The sequence below is a fragment of the Ascaphus truei genome, chromosome 2 (assembly GCF_040206685.1).
Source record: "Ascaphus truei isolate aAscTru1 chromosome 2, aAscTru1.hap1, whole genome shotgun sequence".
Lineage (NCBI taxonomy): Eukaryota > Metazoa > Chordata > Amphibia > Anura > Ascaphidae > Ascaphus > Ascaphus truei.
The window spans coordinates 2,088,729-2,110,173 of NC_134484.1; the positions used below are offsets into that span (position 1 = coordinate 2,088,729).

Genomic DNA, 21,445 nt, shown 5'->3' on the forward strand with positions numbered 1-21,445 from the left:
TATCCCTCGTCCTCTGTCTCTGCTTCAATCAGTGTCCCGCGTCCTCTGTCTCTGCTTCAATCAGTATCCCGCGTCCTCTGTCTCTGCTTCAATCAGTATCCCTCGTCCTCTGTCTCTGCTTCAATCAGTTCCCCTCGTCCTCTGTCTCTGCTTCAATCAGTATCCCTCGTCCTCTGTCTTTGCTTCAATCAGTATCCCTCGTCCTCTGTCTCTGCATCAATCAGTATCCCTCGTCCTCTGTCTCTGCTTCAATCAGTATCCCTCGTCCTCTGTCTCTGCATCAATCAGTATCCCTCGTCCTCTGTCTCTGCTTCAATCAGTTCCCCTCGTCCTCTGTCTCTGCTTCAATCAGTATCCCTCGTCCTCTGTCTCTGCTTCAATCAGTATCCCTCGTCCTCTGTCTCTGCATCAATCAGTATCCCTCGTCCTCTGTCTCTGCTTCAATCAGTATCCCGCATCCTCTGTCTCTGCTTCAATCAGTATCCCTCGTCCTCTGTCTCTGCTTCAATCAGTATCCCGCATCCTCTGTCTCTGCATCAATCAGTACCCCGCGTCCTCTTTCTCTGCTTCAATCAGTATCCCTCGTCCTCTGTCTCTGCTTCAATCAGTATCCCTCGTCCTCTGTCTCTGCTTCAATCATTATCCCTCGTCCTCTGTCTCTGCTTCAATCAGTATCCCGTGTCCTCTGTCTCTGCTTCAATCAGTATCCCTCTTCCTCTGTCTCTGCTTCAATCAGTATCCCTCGTCCTCTGTCTCTGCTTCAATCAGTATCCCGCGTCCTCTGTCTCTGCTTCAATCAGTATCCGTCATCCTCTGTCTCTGCTTCAATCAGTTCCCCTCGTCCTCTGTCTCTGCTTCAATCAGTATCCCTCGTCCTCTGTCTCTGCTTCAATCAGTATCCCTCGTCCTCTGTCTCTGCTTCAATCAGTATCCCTCGTCCTCTGTCTCTGCTTCAATCAGTATCCCTCGTCCTCAGTCGATGCTTCAATCAGTATCCCTCGTCCTCTGTCTCTGCTTCAATCAGTATCCCTCGTCCTCTGTCTCTGCTTCAATCAGTATCCCTCGTCCTCTGTCTCTGCTTCAATCAGTATCCCTCGTCCTCTGTCTCTGCTTCAATCAGTATCCCTCGTCCTCTCTCTCTGCATCAATCAGTATCCCTCGTCCTCTGTTTCTGCATCAATCAGTATCCCTCGTCCTCTGTCTCTGCTTCAATCAGTATCCCTCGTCCTCTGTCTCTGCTTCAATCAGTATCCCTCGTCCTCTGTCTATGCTTCAATCAGTATCCCTCGTCCTCTGTCTCTGCATCAATCAGTATCCCTCGTCCTCTGTCTCTGCTTCAATCAGTATCCCGCGTCCTCGGTCTCTGCTTCAATCAGTATCCCGCGTCCTCTGTCTCTGCTTCAATCAGTATCCCTCGTCCTCTGTCTCTGCTTCAATCAGTATCCCGCGTCCTCTGTCTCTGCTTCAATCAGTATCCCGCGTCCTCTGTCTCTGCTTCAATCAGTATCCCTCGTCCTCTGTCTCTGCTTCAATCAGTATCCCGCGTCCTCTGTCTCTGCTTCAATCAGTATCCCTCGTCCTCTGTCTCTGCATCAATCAGTTCCCCTCGTCCTCTGTCTCTGCTTCAATCAGTATCCCTCGTCCTCTGTCTCTGCTTCAATCAGTATCCCTCGTCCTCTGTCTCTGCATCAATCAGTATCCCTCGTCCTCTGTCTCTGCTTCAATCAGTATCCCGCATCCTCTGTCTCTGCTTCAATCAGTATCCCTCGTCCTCTGTCTCTGCTTCAATCAGTTCCCCTCGTCCTCTGTCTCTGCTTCAATCAGTATCCCTCGTCCTCTGTCTCTGCTTCAATCAGTATCCCTCGTCCTCTGTCTCTGCATCAATCAGTATCCCTCGTCCTCTGTCTCTGCTTCAATCAGTATCCCGCATCCTCTGTCTCTGCTTCAATCAGTATCCCTCGTCCTCTGTCTCTGCTTCAATCAGTATCCCTCGTCCTCTGTCTCTGCTTCAATCAGTATCCCTCGTCCTCTGTCTCTGCTTCAATCAGTATCCCTCGTCCTCTGTCTCTGCTTCAATCAGTATCCCTCGTCCTCTCTCTCTGCTTCAATCAGTATCCCTCGTCCTCTGTCTCTGCATCAATCAGTATCCCGCGTCCTCTGTCTCTGCATCAATCAGTACCCCTCGTCCTCTGTCTCTGCTTCAATCAGTATCCCTCGTCCTCTGTCTCTGCTTCAATCAGTATCCCTCGTCCTCTGTCTCTGCTTCAATCAGTATCCCTCGTCCTCAGTCGATGCTTCAATCAGTATCCCTCGTCCTCTGTCTCTGCTTCAATCAGTATCCCTCGTCCTCTGTCTCTGCTTCAATCAGTATCCCTCGTCCTCTGTCTCTGCTTCAATCAGTATCCCTCGTCCTCTGTCTCTGCTTCAATCAGTATCCCTCGTCCTCTCTCTCTGCATCAATCAGTATCCCTCGTCCTCTGTCTCTGCATCAATCAGTATCCCTCGTCCTCTGTCTCTGCTTCAATCAGTATCCCTCGTCCTCTGTCTCTGCTTCAATCAGTATCCCTCGTCCTCTGTCTATGCTTCAATCAGTATCCCTCGTCCTCTGTCTCTGCATCAATCAGTATCCCTCGTCCTCTGTCTCTGCTTCAATCAGTATCCCTCGTCCTCTGTCTCTGCTTCAATCAGTATCCCGCGTCCTCTTTCTCTGCATCAATCAGTATCCCTCGTCCTCTGTCGATGCTTCAATCAGTACCCCTCGTCCTCTGTCTCTGCTTCAATCAGTATCCCTCGTCCTCTGTCTCTGCTTCAATCAGTATCCCTCGTCCTCTGTCTCTGCTTCAATCAGTACCCCTCGTGTTCTGTCTCTGCTTCAATCAGTATCCCTCGTCCTCTGTCTCTGCTTCAATCAGTATCCCGCGTCCTCTTTCTCTGCATCAATCAGTATCCCTCGTCCTCTGTCGATGCTTCAATCAGTACCCCTCGTCCTCTGTCTCTGCTTCAATCAGTACCCCTCGTCCTCTGTCTCTGCTTCAATCAGTATCCCTCGTCCTCTGTCTCTGCTTCAATCAGTACCCCTCGTCCTCTGTCTCTGCTTCAATCAGTATCCCTCGTCCTCTGTCGATGCTTCAATCAGTATCCCGCGTCCTCTGTCTCTGCTTCAATCAGTATCCCGCGTCCTCTGTCGATGCTTCAATCAGTATCCCTCGTCCTCTGTCTCTGCTTCAATCAGTATCCCTCGTCCTCTGTCTCTGCTTCAATCAGTATCCCTCGTCCTCTGTCTCTGCTTCAATCAGTATCCCGCGTCCTCTGTCTCTGCTTCAATCAGTATCCCGCGTCCTCTGTCTCTGCTTCAATCAGTATCCCTCGTCCTCTGTCTCTGCTTCAATCAGTATCCCGCGTCCTCTGTCTCTGCTTCAATCAGTATCCCGCGTCCTCTGTCTCTGCTTCAATCAGTATCCCTCGTCCTCTGTCTCTGCTTCAATCAGTATCCCGCGTCCTCTGTCTCTGCTTCAATCAGTATCCCTCGTCCTCTGTCTCTGCATCAATCAGTTCCCCTCGTCCTCTGTCTCTGCTTCAATCAGTATCCCTCGTCCTCTGTCTCTGCTTCAATCAGTATCCCTCGTCCTCTGTCTCTGCATCAATCAGTATCCCTCGTCCTCTGTCTCTGCTTCAATCAGTATCCCTCGTCCTCTGTCTCTGCTTCAATCAGTATCCCGCATCCTCTGTCTCTGCTTCAATCAGTATCCCTCATCCTCTGTCTCTGCTTCAATCAGTTCCCCTCGTCCTCTGTCTCTGCTTCAATCAGTATCCCTCGTCCTCTGTCTCTGCTTCAATCAGTATCCCTCGTCCTCTGTCTCTGCATCAATCAGTATCCCTCGTCCTCTGTCTCTGCTTCAATCAGTATCCCGCATCCTCTGTCTCTGCTTCAATCAGTATCCCTCGTCCTCTGTCTCTGCTTCAATCAGTATCCCGCATCCTCTGTCTCTGCATCAATCAGTACCCCGCGTCCTCTTTCTCTGCTTCAATCAGTATCCCTCGTCCTCTGTCTCTGCTTCAATCAGTATCCCTCGTCCTCTGTCTCTGCTTCAATCATTATCCCTCGTCCTCTGTCTCTGCTTCAATCAGTATCCCGCGTCCTCTGTCTCTGCTTCAATCAGTATCCCGCGTCCTCTGTCTCTGCTTCAATCAGTATCCCGCGTCCTCTGTCTCTGCTTCAATCAGTATCCCGCGTCCTCTGTCTCTGCTTCAATCAGTATCCCTCATCCTCTGTCTCTGCATCAATCAGTTCCCCTCGTCCTCTGTCTCTGCTTCAATCAGTATCCCGCGTCCTCTGTCTCTGCTTCAATCAGTATCCCTCGTCCTCTGTCTCTGCTTCAATCAGTATCCCGCGTCCTCTGTCTCTGCTTCAATCAGTATCCCGCGTCCTCTGTCTCTGCTTCAATCAGTATCCCGCGTCCTCTGTCTCTGCTTCAATCAGTATCCCGCGTCCTCTGTCTCTGCATCAATCAGTATCCCGCGTCCTCTGTCTCTGCATCAATCAGTATCCCGCGTCCTCTGTCTCTGCTTCAATCAGTATCCCGCGTCCTCTGTCTTTGCTTCAATCAGTATCCCTCGTCCTCTGTCTCTGCATCAATCAGTATCCCGCGTGTTCTGTCTCTGCTTCAATCAGTATCCCTCGTCCTCTGTCTCTGCTTCAATCAGTATCCCTCGTCCTCTGTCTCTGCATCAATCAGTATCCCTCGTCCTCTGTCGATGCTTCAATCAGTATCCCTCGTCCTCTGTCTCTGCTTCAATCAGTATCCCTCGTCCTCTGTCTCTGCTTCAATCAGTATCCCTCGTCCTCTGTCTCTGCATCAATCAGTATCCCTCGTCCTCTGTCTCTGCTTCAATCAGTATCCCTCGTCCTCTGTCTCTGCTTCAATCAGTATCCCTCGTCCTCTGTCTCTGCTTCAATCAGTATCCCTCGTCCTCTGTCTCTGCTTCAATCAGTATCCCTCGTCCTCTCTCTCTGCATCAATCAGTATCCCTCGTCCTCTCTCTCTGCATCAATCAGTATCCCTCGTCCTCTGTCTCTGCTTCAATCAGTATCCCTCGTCCTCTCTCTCTGCATCAATCAGTATCCCTCGTCCTCTGTCTCTGCATCAATCAGTATCCCTCGTCCTCTGTCTCTGCTTCAATCAGTATCCCTCGTCCTCTGTCTCTGCTTCAATCAGTATCCCTCGTCCTCTGTCGATGCTTCAATCAGTATCCCGCGTCCTCTGTCTCTGCTTCAATCAGTATCCCGCGTCCTCTGTCGATGCTTCAATCAGTATCCCGCGTCCTCTGTCTCTGCTTCAATCAGTGTCCCTCGTCCTCTGTCTATGCTTCAATCAGTGTCCCTCGTCCTCTGTCTATGCTTCAATCAGTATCCCTCGTCCTCTGTCTCTGCATCAATCAGTATCCCTCGTCCTCTGTCTCTGCTTCAATCAGTATCCCTCGTCCTCTGTCTCTGCTTCAATCAGTATCCCGCGTCCTCTGTCTCTGCATCAATCAGTACCCCTCGTCCTCTGTCTCTGCTTCAATCAGTATCCCTCGTCCTCTGTCTCTGCTTCAATCAGTATCCCTCGTCCTCTGTCTCTGCTTCAATCAGTATCCCTCGTCCTCAGTCGATGCTTCAATCAGTATCCCTCGTCCTCTGTCTCTGCTTCAATCAGTATCCCTCGTCCTCTGTCTCTGCTTCAATCAGTATCCCTCGTCCTCTGTCTCTGCTTCAATCAGTATCCCTCGTCCTCTGTCTCTGCTTCAATCAGTATCCCTCGTCCTCTCTCTCTGCATCAATCAGTATCCCTCGTCCTCTGTCTCTGCATCAATCAGTATCCCTCGTCCTCTGTCTCTGCTTCAATCAGTATCCCTCGTCCTCTGTCTCTGCTTCAATCAGTATCCCTCGTCCTCTGTCTATGCTTCAATCAGTATCCCTCGTCCTCTGTCTCTGCATCAATCAGTATCCCTCGTCCTCTGTCTCTGCTTCAATCAGTATCCCTCGTCCTCTGTCTCTGCTTCAATCAGTATCCCGCGTCATCTTTCTCTGCATCAATCAGTATCCCTCGTCCTCTGTCGATGCTTCAATCAGTACCCCTCGTCCTCTGTCTCTGCTTCAATCAGTATCCCTCGTCCTCTGTCTCTGCTTCAATCAGTATCCCTCGTCCTCTGTCTCTGCTTCAATCAGTACCCCTCGTCCTCTGTCTCTGCTTCAATCAGTACCCCTCGTCCTCTGTCTCTGCTTCAATCAGTATCCCTCGTCCTCTGTCTCTGCTTCAATCAGTATCCCTCGTCCTCTGTCTCTGCTTCAATCAGTATCCCTCGTCCTCTGTCTCTGCTTCAATCAGTACCCCTTGTCCTCTGTCTCTGCTTCAATCAGTATCCCTCGTCCTCTGTCGATGCTTCAATCAGTATCCCGCGTCTTCTGTCGATGCTTCAATCAGTATCCCGCGTCCTCTGTCGATGCTTCAATCAGTATCCCTCGTCCTCTGTCTCTGCTTCAATCAGTATCCCTCGTCCTCTGTCGATGCTTCAATCAGTATCCCTCGTCCTCTGTCTCTGCTTCAATCAGTATCCCGCGTCCTCTGTCTCTGCTTCAATCAGTATCCCGCGTCCTCTGTCTCTGCTTCAATCAGTATCCCTCGTCCTCTGTCTCTGCTTCAATCAGTGTCCCGCGTCCTCTGTCTCTGCTTCAATCAGTATCCCGCGTCCTCTGTCTCTGCTTCAATCAGTATCCCTCGTCCTCTGTCTCTGCTTCAATCAGTATCCCGCGTCCTCTGTCTCTGCTTTAATCAGTATCCCTCGTCCTCTGTCTCTGCATCAATCAGTTCCCCTCGTCCTCTGTCTCTGCTTCAATCAGTATCCCTCGTCCTCTGTCTTTGCTTCAATCAGTATCCCTCGTCCTCTGTCTCTGCATCAATCAGTATCCCTCGTCCTCTGTCTCTGCTTCAATCAGTATCCCTCGTCCTCTGTCTCTGCATCAATCAGTATCCCTCGTCCTCTGTCTCTGCTTCAATCAGTTCCCCTCGTCCTCTGTCTCTGCTTCAATCAGTATCCCTCGTCCTCTGTCTCTGCTTCAATCAGTATCCCTCGTCCTCTGTCTCTGCATCAATCAGTATCCCTCGTCCTCTGTCTCTGCTTCAATCAGTATCCCGCATCCTCTGTCTCTGCTTCAATCAGTATCCCTCGTCCTCTGTCTCTGCTTCAATCAGTATCCCGCATCCTCTGTCTCTGCATCAATCAGTACCCCGCGTCCTCTTTCTCTGCTTCAATCAGTATCCCTCGTCCTCTGTCTCTGCTTCAATCAGTATCCCTCGTCCTCTGTCTCTGCTTCAATCATTATCCCTCGTCCTCTGTCTCTGCTTCAATCAGTATCCCGTGTCCTCTGTCTCTGCTTCAATCAGTATCCCTCTTCCTCTGTCTCTGCTTCAATCAGTATCCCTCGTCCTCTGTCTCTGCTTCAATCAGTATCCCGCGTCCTCTGTCTCTGCTTCAATCAGTATCCGTCATCCTCTGTCTCTGCTTCAATCAGTTCCCCTCGTCCTCTGTCTCTGCTTCAATCAGTATCCCTCGTCCTCTGTCGATGCTTCAATCAGTATCCCTCGTCCTCTGTCTCTGCTTCAATCAGTATCCCGCGTCCTCTGTCTCTGCTTCAATCAGTATCCCGCGTCCTCTGTCTCTGCTTCAATCAGTATCCCGCGTCCTCTGTCTCTGCTTCAATCAGTATCCCGCGTCCTCTGTCTCTGCTTCAATCAGTATCCCGCGTCCTCTGTCTGTGCTTCAATCAGTATCCCGCGTCCTCTGTCTCTGCATCAATCAGTATCCCTCGTCCTCTGTCTCTGCTTCAATCAGTATCCCGCATCCTCTGTCTCTGCATCAATCAGTACCCCGCGTCCTCTTTCTCTGCTTCAATCAGTATCCCTCGTCCTCTGTCTCTGCTTCAATCAGTATCCCTCGTCCTCTGTCTCTGCTTCAATCATTATCCCTCGTCCTCTGTCTCTGCTTCAATCAGTATCCCGCGTCCTCTGTCTCTGCTTCAATCAGTATCCCTCTTCCTCTGTCTCTGCTTCAATCAGTATCCCTCGTCCTCTGTCTCTGCTTCAATCAGTATCCCGCGTCCTCTGTCTCTGCTTCAATCAGTATCCGTCATCCTCTGTCTCTGCATCAATCAGTTCCCCTCGTCCTCTGTCTCTGCTTCAATCAGTATCCCTCGTCCTCTGTCGATGCTTCAATCAGTATCCCTCGTCCTCTGTCTCTGCTTCAATCAGTATCCCGCGTCCTCTGTCTCTGCTTCAATCAGTATCCCGCGTCCTCTGTCTCTGCTTCAATCAGTATCCCGCGTCCTCTGTCTCTGCTTCAATCAGTATCCCGCGTCCTCTGTCTCTGCTTCAATCAGTATCCCGCGTCCTCTGTCTGTGCTTCAATCAGTATCCCGCGTCCTCTGTCTCTGCTTCAATCAGTATCCCTCGTCCTCTGTCTCTGCTTCAATCAGTATCCCGCGTCCTCTGTCTCTGCTTCAATCAGTATCCCGCGTCCTCTGTCTCTGCTTCAATCAGTATCCCTCGTCCTCTGTCTCTGCTTCAATCAGTATCCCGCGTCCTCTGTCTCTGCTTCAATCAGTATCCCTCGTCCTCTGTCTCTGCATCAATCAGTTCCCCTCGTCCTCTGTCTCTGCTTCAATCAGTATCCCTCGTCCTCTGTCTTTGCTTCAATCAGTATCCCTCGTCCTCTGTCTCTGCATCAATCAGTATCCCTCGTCCTCTGTCTCTGCTTCAATCAGTATCCCTCGTCCTCTGTCTCTGCATCAATCAGTATCCCTCGTCCTCTGTCTCTGCTTCAATCAGTTCCCCTCGTCCTCTGTCTCTGCTTCAATCAGTATCCCTCGTCCTCTGTCTCTGCTTCAATCAGTATCCCTCGTCCTCTGTCTCTGCATCAATCAGTATCCCTCGTCCTCTGTCTCTGCTTCAATCAGTATCCCGCATCCTCTGTCTCTGCTTCAATCAGTATCCCTCGTCCTCTGTCTCTGCTTCAATCAGTATCCCGCATCCTCTGTCTCTGCATCAATCAGTACCCCGCGTTTTCTTTCTCTGCTTCAATCAGTATCCCTCGTTCTCTGTCTCTGCTTCAATCAGTATCCCTCGTCCTCTGTCTCTGCTTCAATCATTATCCCTCGTCCTCTGTCTCTGCTTCAATCAGTATCCCGCGTCCTCTGTCTCTGCTTCAATCAGTACCCCGCGTCCTCTGTCTCTGCATCAATCAGTATCCCGCGTCCTCTGTCTCTGCATCAATCAGTATCCCGCGTCCTCTGTCTCTGCTTCAATCAGTATCCCGCGTCCTCTGTCTCTGCTTCAATCAGTATCCCTCGTCCTCTGTCTCTGCATCAATCAGTATCCCTCGTCCTCTGTCTCTGCATCAATCAGTATCCCTCGTCCTCTGTCGATGCTTCAATCAGTATCCCTCGTCCTCTGTCTCTGCTTCAATCAGTATCCCTCGTCCTCTGTCTCTGCTTCAATCAGTATCCCTCGTCCTCTGTCTCTGCATCAATCAGTATCCCGCGTCCTCTGTCTCTGCTTCAATCAGTATCCCTCGTCCTCTGTCTCTGCTTCAATCAGTATCCCTCGTCCTCTGTCTCTGCTTCAATAAGTATCCCTCGTCCTCTGTCTCTGCTTCAATCAGTATCCCTCGTCCTCTGTCTCTGCATCAATCAGTATCCCGCGTCCTCTGTCTCTGCTTCAATCAGTATCCCTCGTCCTCTGTCTCTGCTTCAATCAGTATCCCGCGTCCTCTGTCTCTGCTTCAATCAGTATCCCTCGTCCTCTGTCTCTGCTTCAATCAGTATCCCTCGTCCTCTGTCGATGCTTCAATCAGTATCCCGCATCCTCTGTCTCTGCTTCAATCAGTATCCCTCGTCCTCTGTCTCTGCTTCAATCAGTATCCCGCGTCCACTGTCTCTGCTTCAATCAGTATCCCTCGTCCTCTGTCTCTGCATCAATCAGTTCCCCTCGTCCTCTGTCTCTGCTTCAATCAGTATCCCTCGTCCTCTGTCTTTGCTTCAATCAGTATCCCTCGTCCTCTGTCTCTGCATCAATCAGTATCCCTCGTCCTCTGTCTCTGCTTCAATCAGTATCCCTCGTCCTCTGTCTCTGCATCAATCAGTATCCCTCGTCCTCTGTCTCTGCTTCAATCAGTTCCCCTCGTCCTCTGTCTCTGCTTCAATCAGTATCCCTCGTCCTCTGTCTCTGCTTCAATCAGTATCCCTCGTCCTCTGTCTCTGCATCAATCAGTATCCCTCGTCCTCTGTCTCTGCTTCAATCAGTATCCCGCATCCTCTGTCTCTGCTTCAATCAGTATCCCTCGTCCTCTGTCTCTGCTTCAATCAGTATCCCGCATCCTCTGTCTCTGCATCAATCAGTACCCCGCGTTTTCTTTCTCTGCTTCAATCAGTATCCCTCGTCCTCTGTCTCTGCTTCAATCAGTATCCCTCGTCCTCTGTCTCTGCTTCAATCATTATCCCTCGTCCTCTGTCTCTGCTTCAATCAGTATCCCGCGTCCTCTGTCTCTGCTTCAATCAGTACCCCGCGTCCTCTGTCTCTGCATCAATCAGTATCCCGCGTCCTCTGTCTCTGCATCAATCAGTATCCCGCGTCCTCTGTCTCTGCTTCAATCAGTATCCCGCGTCCTCTGTCTCTGCTTCAATCAGTATCCCTCGTCCTCTGTCTCTGCATCAATCAGTATCCCTCGTCCTCTGTCTCTGCTTCAATCAGTATCCCTCGTCCTCTGTCTCTGCTTCAATCAGTATCCCTCGTCCTCTGTCTCTGCTTCAATAAGTTTCCCTCGTCCTCTGTCTCTGCTTCAATCAGTATCCCTCGTCCTCTGTCTCTGCATCAATCAGTATCCCGCGTCCTCTGTCTCTGCTTCAATCAGTATCCCTCGTCCTCTGTCTCTGCTTCAATCAGTATCCCTCGTCCTCTGTCTCTGCTTCAATAAGTTTCCCTCGTCCTCTGTCTCTGCTTCAATCAGTATCCCTCGTCCTCTGTCTCTGCATCAATCAGTATCCCGCGTCCTCTGTCTCTGCTTCAATCAGTATCCCTCGTCCTCTGTCTCTGCTTCAATCAGTATCCCGCGTCCTCTGTCTCTGCTTCAATCAGTATCCCTCGTCCTCTGTCTCTGCTTCAATCAGTATCCCTCGTCCTCTGTCGATGCTTCAATCAGTATCCCGCATCCTCTGTCTCTGCTTCAATCAGTATCCCTCGTCCTCTGTCTCTGCTTCAATCAGTATCCCGCGTCCACTGTCTCTGCTTCAATCAGTATCCCTCGTCCTCTGTCGATGCTTCAATCAGTATCCCTCGTCCTCTGTCTCTGCTTCAATCAGTATCCCTCGTCCTCTGTCTCTGCTTCAATCAGTATCCCGCATCCTCTGTCTCTGCTTCAATCAGTATCCCGCGTCCTCTGTCTCTGCATCAATCAGTGTCCCTCGTCCTCTGTCTCTGCTTCAATCAGTATCCCGCATCCTCTGTCTCTGCTTCAATCAGTATCCCTCGTCCTCTGTCTCTGCTTCAATCAGTATCCCTCGTCCTCTCTCTCTGCATCAATCAGTATCCCTCGTCCTCTGTCTCTGCTTCAATCAGTATCCCTCGTCCTCTCTCTCTGCATCAATCAGTATCCCGCGTCCTCTGTCTCTGCATCAATCAGTATCCCTTGTCCTCTGTCTCTGCTTCAATCAGTATCCCTCGTCCTCTGTCTCTGCTTCAATCAGTATCCCTCGTCCTCTGTCTCTGCTTCAATCAGTATCCCTCGTCCTCTGTCTCTGCTTCAATCAGTATCCCTCGTCCTCTGTCTCTGCTTCAATCAGTGTCCCTCGTCCTCTGTCTCTGCTTCAATCAGTATCCCTCGTCCTCTGTCTCTGCTTCAATCAGTATCCCTCATCCTCTGTCTCTGCTTCAATCAGTATCCCTCATCCTCTGTCTCTGCTTCAATCAGTATCCCGCGTCCTCTGTCTCTGCTTCAATCAGTATCCCTCATCCTCTGTCTCTGCTTCAATCAGTATCCCGCATCCTCTGTCTCTGCTTCAATCAGTATCCCGCGTCCTCTGTCTCTGCATCAATCAGTGTCCCTCGTCCTCTGTCTCTGCTTCAATCAGTATCCCGCATCCTCTGTCTCTGCTTCAATCAGTATCCCTCGTCCTCTGTCTCTGCTTCAATCAGTATCCCTCGTCCTCTGTCTCTGCTTCAATCAGTATCCCTCGTCCTCTCTCTCTGCATCAATCAGTATCCCGCGTCCTCTGTCTCTGCATCAATCAGTATCCCTCGTCCTCTGTCTCTGCTTCAATCAGTATCCCTCGTCCTCTGTCTCTGCTTCAATCAGTATCTTGCGTCCTCTGTCTCTGCATCAATCAGTACCCCTCGTCCTCTGTCTCTGCTTCAATCAGTATCCCGCGTCCTCTGTCTCTGCTTCAATCAGTATCCCTCGTCCTCTGTCGATGCTTCAATCAGTATCCCGCGTCCTCTGTCTCTGCTTCAATCAGTATCCCTCGTCCTCTGTCTCTGCTTCAATCAGTATCCCTTGTCCTCTGTCTCTGCTTCAATCAGTATCCCTCGTCCTCTGTCTCTGCTTCAATCAGTATCCCTCTGTCTCTGCTTCAATCAGTTTCCCTCGTCCTCTGTCTCTGCTTCAATCAGTTTCCCTCGTCCTCTGTCTCTGCTTCAATCAGTATCCCTCGTCCTCTGTCTCTGCATCAATCAGTATCCCGCGTCCTCTGTCTCTGCTTCAATCAGTATCCCTCGTCCTCTGTCTCTGCTTCAATCAGTATCCCTCGTCCTCTGTCTCTGCATCAATCAGTATCCCTCGTCCTCTGTCTCTGCTACAATCAGTATCCCTCGTCCTCTGTCTCTGCATCAATCAGTATCCCGCGTCCTCTGTCTCTGCTTCAATCAGTATCCCGCGTCCTCTGTCTCTGCTTCAATCAGTATCCCTCGTCCTCTGTCTCTTCTTCAATCAGTATCCCTCGTCCTCTGTCGATGCTTCAATCAGTATCCCGCATCCTCTGTCTCTGCTTCAATCAGTATCCCTCGTCCTCTGTCTCTGCTTCAATCAGTATCCCGCATCCTCTGTCTCTGCTTCAATCAGTATCCCTCGTCCTCTGTCTCTGCTTCAATCAGTATCCCTCGTCCTCTGTCGATGCTTCAATCAGTATCCCGCATCCTCTGTCTCTGCTTCAATCAGTATCCCTCGTCCTCTGTCTCTGCTTCAATCAGTATCCCTCGTCCTCTGTCGATGCTTCAATCAGTATCCCTCGTCCTCTGTCTCTGCTTCAATCAGTATCCCTCGTCCTCTGTCTCTGCTTCAATCAGTATCCCTCGTCCTCTGTCTCTGCTTCAATCAGTATCCCTCGTCCTCTGTCTCTGCTTCAATCAGTATCCCTCGTCCTCTGTCTCTGCTTCAATCAGTATCCCTCGTCCTCTGTCTCTGCTTCAATCAGTATCCCTCGTCCTCTGTCTCTGCTTCAATCAGTATCCCTCGTCCTCTGTCTCTGCTTCAATCAGTGTCCCGCGTCCTCTGTCTCTGCTTCAATCAGTATCCCTCGTCCTCTGTCTCTGCATCAATCAGTTCCCCTCGTCCTCTGTCTCTGCTTCAATCAGTATCCCTCGTCCTCTGTCTCTGCTTCAATCAGTATCCCTTGTCCTCTGTCTCTGCTTCAATCAGTATCCCTCGTCCTCTGTCTCTGCTTCAATCAGTATCCCTCGTCCTCTGTCTCTGCTTCAATCAGTATCCCTCGTCCTCTGTCTCTGCATCAATCAGTATCCCGCGTCCTCTGTCTCTGCTTCAATCAGTATCCCTCGTCCTCTGTCTCTGCTTCAATCAGTATCCCTCGTCCTCTGTCTCTGCATCAATCAGTATCCCTCGTCCTCTGTCTCTGCTTCAATCAGTATCCCTCGTCCTCTGTCTCTGCATCAATCAGTATCCCGCGTCCTCTGTCTCTGCTTCAATCAGTATCCCGCGTCCTCTGTCTCTGCTTCAATCAGTATCCCTCGTCCTCTGTCTCTGCTTCAATCAGTATCCCTCGTCCTCTGTCTCTGCTTCAATCAGTATCCCGCGTCCTCTGTCTCTGCTTCAATCAGTATCCCTCGTCCTCTGTCTCTGCATCAATCAGTTCCCCTCGTCCTCTGTCTCTGCTTCAATCAGTATCCCTCGTCCTCTGTCTCTGCTTCAATCAGTATCCCTTGTCCTCTGTCTCTGCTTCAATCAGTATCCCTCGTCCTCTGTCTCTGCTTCAATCAGTATCCCTCGTCCTCTGTCTCTGCTTCAATCAGTATCCCTCGTCCTCTGTCTCTGCATCAATCAGTATCCCTCGTCCTCTGTCTCTGCTTCAATCAGTATCCCTCGTCCTCTGTCTCTGCTTCAATCAGTATCCCTCGTCCTCTGTCTCTGCATCAATCAGTATCCCTCGTCCTCTGTCTCTGCTTCAATCAGTATCCCTCGTCCTCTGTCTCTGCCTCAATCAGTATCCCGCGTCCTCTGTCTCTGCTTCAATCAGTATCCCGCGTCCTCTGTCTCTGCTTCAATCAGTATCCCTCGTCCTCTGTCTCTGCTTCAATCAGTATCCCTCGTCCTCTGTCGATGCTTCAATCAGTATCCCTCGTCCTCTGTCTCTGCTTCAATCAGTATCCCTCGTCCTCTGTCTCTGCTTCAATCAGTATCCCTCGTCCTCTGTCTCTGCTTCAATCAGTATCCCTCGTCCTCTGTCTCTGCTTCAATCAGTATCCCTCGTCCTCTGTCTCTTCTTCAATCAGTATCCCTCGTCCTCTGTCTCTGCTTCAATCAGTATCCCTCGTCCTCTGTCTCTGCTTCAATCAGTATCCCTCGTCCTCTGTCTCTGCTTCAATCAGTATCCCTTGTCCTCTGTCTCTGCTTCAATCAGTATCCCTCGTCCTCTGTCTCTTCTTCAATCAGTATCCCTCGTCCTCTGTCTCTGCTTCAATCAGTATCCCTCTTCCTTTGTCTCTGCTTCAATCAGTATCCCTCGTCCTCTGTCTCTGCTTCAATCAGTATCCCTCGTCCTCTGTCTCGGCTTCAATCAGTATCCCTCGTCCTCTGTCTCTGCTTCAATCAGTATCCCTCGTACTCTGTCTCTGCTTCAATCAGTATCCCTCGTCCTCTGTCTCTGCTTCAATCATTATCCCTCGTCCTCTGTCTCTGCTTCAATCAGTATCCCTCGTCCTCTGTCTCTGCTTCAATCAGTATCCCTCGTCCTCTGTCTCTGCTTCAATCAGTATCCCGCGTCCTCTGTCTCTGCTTCAATCAGTATCCCGCGTCCTCTGTCTCTGCTTCAATCAGTATCCCTCGTCCTCTGTCTCTGCTTCAATCAGTATCCCGCGTCCTCTGTCTCTGCTTCAATCAGTATCCTGCGTCCTCTGTCTCTGCTTCAATCAGTATCCCGCGTCCTCTGTCTCTTCTTCAATCAGTATCCCTCGTCCTCTGTCTCTGCTTCAATCAGTATCCCTCGTCCTCTGTCTCTGCTTCAATCAGTATCCCTCGTCCTCTGTCTCTGCTTCAATCAGTATCCCTCGTCCTCTGTCTCTGCTTCAATCAGTATCCCTCGTCCTCTGTCTCTGCTTCAATCAGTATCCCGCGTCCTCTGTCTCTGCTTCAATCAGTATCCCGCGTCCTCTGTCTCTGCTTCAATCAGTATCCCTCGTCCTCTGTCTCTGCTTCAATCAGTATCCCTCGTCCTCTGTCTCTTCTTCAATCAGTATCCCTCGTCCTCTGTCTCTGCTTCAATCAGTATCCCTCGTCCTCTGTCTCTGCTTCAATCAGTATCCCGCGTCCTCTGTCTCTGCTTCAATCAGTATCCCTCGTCCTCTGTCTCTGCTTCAATCAGTATCCCGCGTCCTCTGTCTCTGCTTCAATCAGTATTCTGCGTCCTCTGTCTCTGCTTCAATCAGTATCCCGCGTCCTCTGTCTCTGCTTCAATCAGTATTCTGCGTCCTCTGTCTCTGCTTCAATCAGTTCCCCTCGTCCTCTGTCTCTGCATCAATCATTATCCCTCGTCCTCTGTCTCTGCTTCAATCAGTTCCCCTCGTCCTCTGTCTCTGCATCAATCAGTGTCCCTCGTCCTCTGTCTCTGCTTCAATCAGTGTCCCTCGTCCTCTGTCTCTGCTTCAATCAGTATCCCTCGTCCTCTGTCTCTGCTTCAATCAGTATCCCTCGTAATCTGTCTCTGCATCAATCAGTATCCCTCGTCCTCTGTCTCTGCTTCAATCATTATCCCTCGTCCTCTGTCTCTGCTTCAATCAGTATCCCTCGTCCTCTGTCTCTGCTTCAATCAGTATCCCGCGTCCTCTGTCTCTGCTTCAATCAGTATCCCGCGTCCTCTGTCTCTGCTTCAATCAGTATCCCGCATCCTCTGTCTCTGCATCAATCAGTATCCCTCGTCCTCTGTCTCTGCTTCAATCAGTATCCCTCGTCATCTGTCTCTGCTTCAATCAGTATCCCGCGTCCTCTGTCTCTGCTTCAATTAGTATCCCTCGTCCTCTGTCTCTGCTTCAATCAGTATCCCTCGTCCTCTGTCTCTGCTTCAATCAGTATCCCTCGTCCTCTGTCTCTGCTTCAATCAGTATCCCGCGTCCTCTGTCTCTGCTTCAATCAGTATCCCTCGTCCTCTGTCTCTGCTTCAATCAGTATCCCGCGTCCTCTGTCTCTGCTTCAATCAGTATCCCGCATCCTCTGTCTCTGCTTCAATCAGTATCCCTCGTCCTCTGTCTCTGCTTCAATCAGTATCCCTCGTCCTCTGTCTCTGCTTCAATCAGTATCCCTCGTCCTCTGTCTCTGCTTCAATCAGTATCCCTCGTCCTCTGTCTCTGCTTCAATCAGTACCCCTCGTCCTCTGTCTCTGCTTCAATCAGTATCCCTCGTCCTCTGTCTCTGCTTCAATCAGTATCCCTCGTCCTCTGTCTCTGCTTCAATCAGTATCCCTCGTCCTCTGTCTCTGCTTCAATCAGTATCCCGCGTCCTCTGTCTCTGCTTCAATCAGTATCCCGCATCCTCTGTCTCTGCTTCAATCAGTGTCCCTCGTCCTCTGTCTCTGCTTCAATCAGTATCCCGTGTCCTCTGTCTCTGCTTCAATCAGTATCCCTCGTCCTCTGTCTCTGCATCAATCAGTATCCCTCGTCCTCTATCTCTGCTTCAATCAGTATCCCTCGTCCTCTGTCTCTGCTTCAATCAGTATCCCTCGTCCTCTGTCTCTGCTTCAATCAGTATCCCTCGTCCTCTGTCTCTGCTTCAATCAGTATCCCGCGTCCTCTGTCTCTGCTTCAATCAGTATCCCGCATCCTCTGTCTCTGCTTCAATCAGTGTCCCTCGTCCTCTGTCTCTGCTTCAATCAGTATCCCGCGTCCTCTGTCTCTGCTTCAATCAGTATCCCTCGTCCTCTGTCTCTGCTTCAATCAGTATCCCTCGTCCTCTGTCTCTGCTTCAATCAGTACCCCTCGTCCTCTGTCTCTGCTTCAATCAGTATCCCGTGTCCTCTGTCTCTGCTTCAATCAGTATCCCTCGTCCTCTGTCTCTGCATCAATCAGTATCCCTCGTCCTCTATCTCTGCTTCAATCAGTATCCCTCGTCCTCTGTCTCTGCTTCAATCAGTACCCCTCGTCCTCTGTCTCTGCTTCAATCAGTATCCCTCGTCCTCTGTCTCTGCTTCAATCAGTATCCCGCGTCCTCTGTCTCTGCTTCAATCAGTATCCCGCATCCTCTGTCTCTGCTTCAATCAGTGTCCCTCTTCCTCTGTCTCTGCATCAATCAGTATCCCGCATCCTCTGTCTCTGCTTCAATCAGTATCCCGCGTCCTCTGTCTCTGCTTCAATCAGTATCCCGCATCCTCTGTCTCTGCTTCAATCAGTGTCCCTCGTCCTCTGTCTCTGCTTCAATCAGTATCCCGCGTCCTCTGTCTCTGCTTCAATCAGTATCCCTCGTCCTCTGTCTCTGCTTCAATCAGTATCCCTCGTCCTCTGTCTCTGCTTCAATCAGTACCCCTCGTCCTCTATCTCTGCTTCAATCAGTATCCCTCGTCCTCTGTCTCTGCTTCAATCAGTATCCCTCGTCCTCTGTCTCTGCTTCAATCAGTATCCCTCGTCCTCTGTCTCTGCTTCAATCAGTATCCCGTGTCCTCTGTCTCTGCTTCAATCAGTATCCCTCGTCCTCTGTCTCTGCTTCAATCAGTATCCCTCGTCCTCTGTCTCTGCTTCAATCAGTATCCCTCGTCCTCTGTCTCTGCTTCAATCAGTATCCCGCGTCCTCTGTCTCTGCATCAATCAGTATCCCTCGTCCTCTGTCTCTGCTTCAATCAGTACCCCTCGTCCTCTGTCTCTGCTTCAATCAGTATCCCGTGTCCTCTGTCTCTGCTTCAATCAGTGTCCCTCGTCCTCTGTCTCTGCTTCAATCAGTATCCCGCGTCCTCTGTCTCTGCATCAATCAGTATCCCTCGTCCTCTGTCTCTGCTTCAATCAGTATCCCTCGTCCTCTGTCTCTGCTTCAATCAGTACCCCTCGTCCTCTGTCTCTGCTTCAATCAGTATCCCGTGTCCTCTGTCTCTGCTTCAATCAGTATCCCTCGTCCTCTGTCTCTGCATCAATCAGTATCCCTCGTCCTCTATCTCTGCTTCAATCAGTATCCCTCGTCCTCTGTCTCTGCTTCAATCAGTATCCCTCGTCCTCTGTCTCTGCTTCAATCAGTATCCCTCGTCCTCTGTCTCTGCTTCAATCAGTATCCCGTGTCCTCTGTCTCTGCTTCAATCAGTATCCCTCGTCCTCTGTCTCTGCTTCAATCAGTATCCCTCGTCCTCTGTCTCTGCTTCAATCAGTATCCCTCGTCCTCTGTCTCTGCTTCAATCAGTATCCCGCGTCCTCTGTCTCTGCTTCAATCAGTATCCCTCGTCCTCTGTCTCTGCTTCAATCAGTATCCCTCGTCCTCTGTCTCTGCTTCAATCAGTATCCCGCGTCCTCTGTCTCTGCATCAATCAGTATCCCTCGTCCTCTGTCTCTGCTTCAATCAGTATCCCGCGTCCTCTGTCTCTGCTTCAATCAGTATCCCTCGTCCTCTGTCTCTGCTTCAATCAGTATCCCTCGTCCTCTGTCTCTGCTTCAATCAGTATCCCTCGTCCTCTGTCTCTGCATCAATCAGTATCCCTCGTCCTCTGTCTCTGCTTCAATCAGTATCCCTCGTCCTCTGTCTCTGCTTCAATCAGTATCCCTCGTCCTCTGTCTCTGCTTCAATCAGTATCCCGCATCCTCTGTCTCTGCTTCAATCAGTATCCCGCGTCCTCTGTCTCTGCTTCAATCAGTATCCCGCGTCCTCTGTCTCTGCTTCAATCAGTGTCCCTCGTCCTCTGTCTCTGCTTCAATCAGTGTCCCTCGTCCTCTGTCTCTGCTTCAATCAGTATCCCTCGTCCTCTATCTCTGTCTCTGCATCAATCAGTATCCCTCGTCCTCTGTCTCTGTCTCTGCATCAATCAGTATCCCTCGTCCTCTGTCTCTGCTTCAATCAGTATCCCGCGTCCTCTGTCTCTGCATCAATCAGTATCCCTCGTCCTCTGTCTCTGCTTCAACCAGTATCCCGTGTCCTCTGTCTCTGCTTCAATCAGTATCCCGCGTCCTCTGTCTCTGCATCAATCAGTATCCCTCGTCCTCTATCTCTGCTTCAAAAGGTGGCATCAACTGTTACCGTGGCAACCTATGTTGTTTTAATGCGTGTGACTGGCAGCGGACATTTTAACTTCCCAGGGAGGCCCTTTTTCCCGCGACTGATATCTCCAGCAGCAGGGGGACTTAGCGATGTTAAAATAAAGGAGACGTTTATGCGATGCCCGGTGCGGGGGTCAGCGGGGGTCTGCAGTGCAATGTCTTCCAGTTATCTCATCTCGCTCTTCCCTGCCAGCACCATCCTCGTGGAACCCGGCTGCACCGCCACGGTCACCGACCACGGAGACGTCCGGATCTCCATCGGGAGCGGGAGGCACCGCGTCATCGGGCCGGAGCTGGACACCATCCAGCTGTCCATCTTCTCCCACCGCTTCATGAGTATTGCCGGTCAGTGACCCCCCTACGGACACGTCCATACAGTTACTTCTATAGGGGACGGCATGTTCTGCAGCACAGAGGGGCTTTAACACACGCTCTAGGACACGTGGTCACGCCCGTTTAGCCGCCACTCACCTCACCGCAGGGACATCTCGCCGCCGACCGCTTTGCCGCTAATGTAAACCCCTAATCTTACCCCTTACCCAAAACACCCTAATACTAATGCTGCCGCCTACCCTAAAAACCTTAACCCCTTACCAAACCCGTACCCCACCTTATCCTAAAATCCCTACCCTAAAACCTTAACCCCTTACCTAACCCGTACCCCACCTTATCCTAAATCCCTACCCTATAACCTTAACCCCTTACCTAACCCGTACCCCACCTTATCCTAAATCCCTAACCTATAACCTTAACCCCTTACCAAACCCGTACCCCACCTTATCCTAAAATCCCTACCCTAAAACCTTAACCCCTTACCTAACCCGTACCCCACCTTATCCTAAATCCCTAACCTATAACCTTAACCCGTTACCAAACCCGTACCCCACCTTATCCTAAATCCCTACCCTATAACCTTAACCCCTTACCAAACCCGTACCCCACCTTATCCTAAATCCCTACCCTATAACCTTAACCCCTTACCAAACCCGTACCCCACCTTATCCTAAATCCCTACCCTATAACCTTAACCCCTTACCAAACCCGTACCCCACCTTATCCTAAATCCCTACCCTATAACCTTAACCCCTTACCAAACCCGTACCCCACCTTATCCTAAATCCCTACCCTATAACCTTAACCCCTTACCTAACCCGTACCCCACCTTATCCTAAAATCCCTACCCTAAAACCTTAACCCCTTACCTAACCCGTACCCCACCTTATCCTAAATCCCTGCCCTATAACCTTAACCCCTACCTAACCCGTACCCCACCTTATCCTAAACCCCCCCTCCCCCTCCCTCCCGATCTAGGGACCTTTGTGGGAGAATTACACATATCACCCGGTGTGGTGCAATACCTGGTGGCTCACACGAGGCCTGCGCCTCCGCTGCTGGGAGCCCGGGGTGTATCCCGGAATGATGCTCGACGCGCCTCCACCTGTGCAGGATTCTAGGTGTACAATAACCCCTGACACAGGAACCACATACATTACACACCAGTATAGGTAGCTCAGCTTACTATATGCATAACCAATATATAACATTAGTGTCACCCTGTAACACGAGGCCTCGCAGGGCCATGACCCCACACCATATTCCCCAACACCGTGCCCCGAGAGTCCCGAGAGTCCCACACCCACCCAAGTGTGAGACAGCGCTGCCCACCTGTCCGTACCTGCCGGGTGTCCCCG

The 21,445-nt window shown here is 50.8% G+C and overlaps 1 protein-coding gene across 2 annotated transcripts in view; it reads left to right on the plus strand.

Moving 5' to 3' along the window:
* LOC142474855 (5-oxoprolinase-like) overlaps window positions 1–21,445 on the plus strand; it is a 170,997-nt gene that overhangs the window by 74,444 nt on the left and 75,108 nt on the right. For both annotated transcript variants that reach the window (XM_075580995.1, XM_075581003.1), the window contains exon 4: window positions 19,948–20,099. In XM_075580995.1, the coding sequence (XP_075437110.1) occupies window positions 19,948–20,099 (152 nt within the window). The remainder of the gene's footprint in view (window positions 1–19,947; window positions 20,100–21,445) is intronic.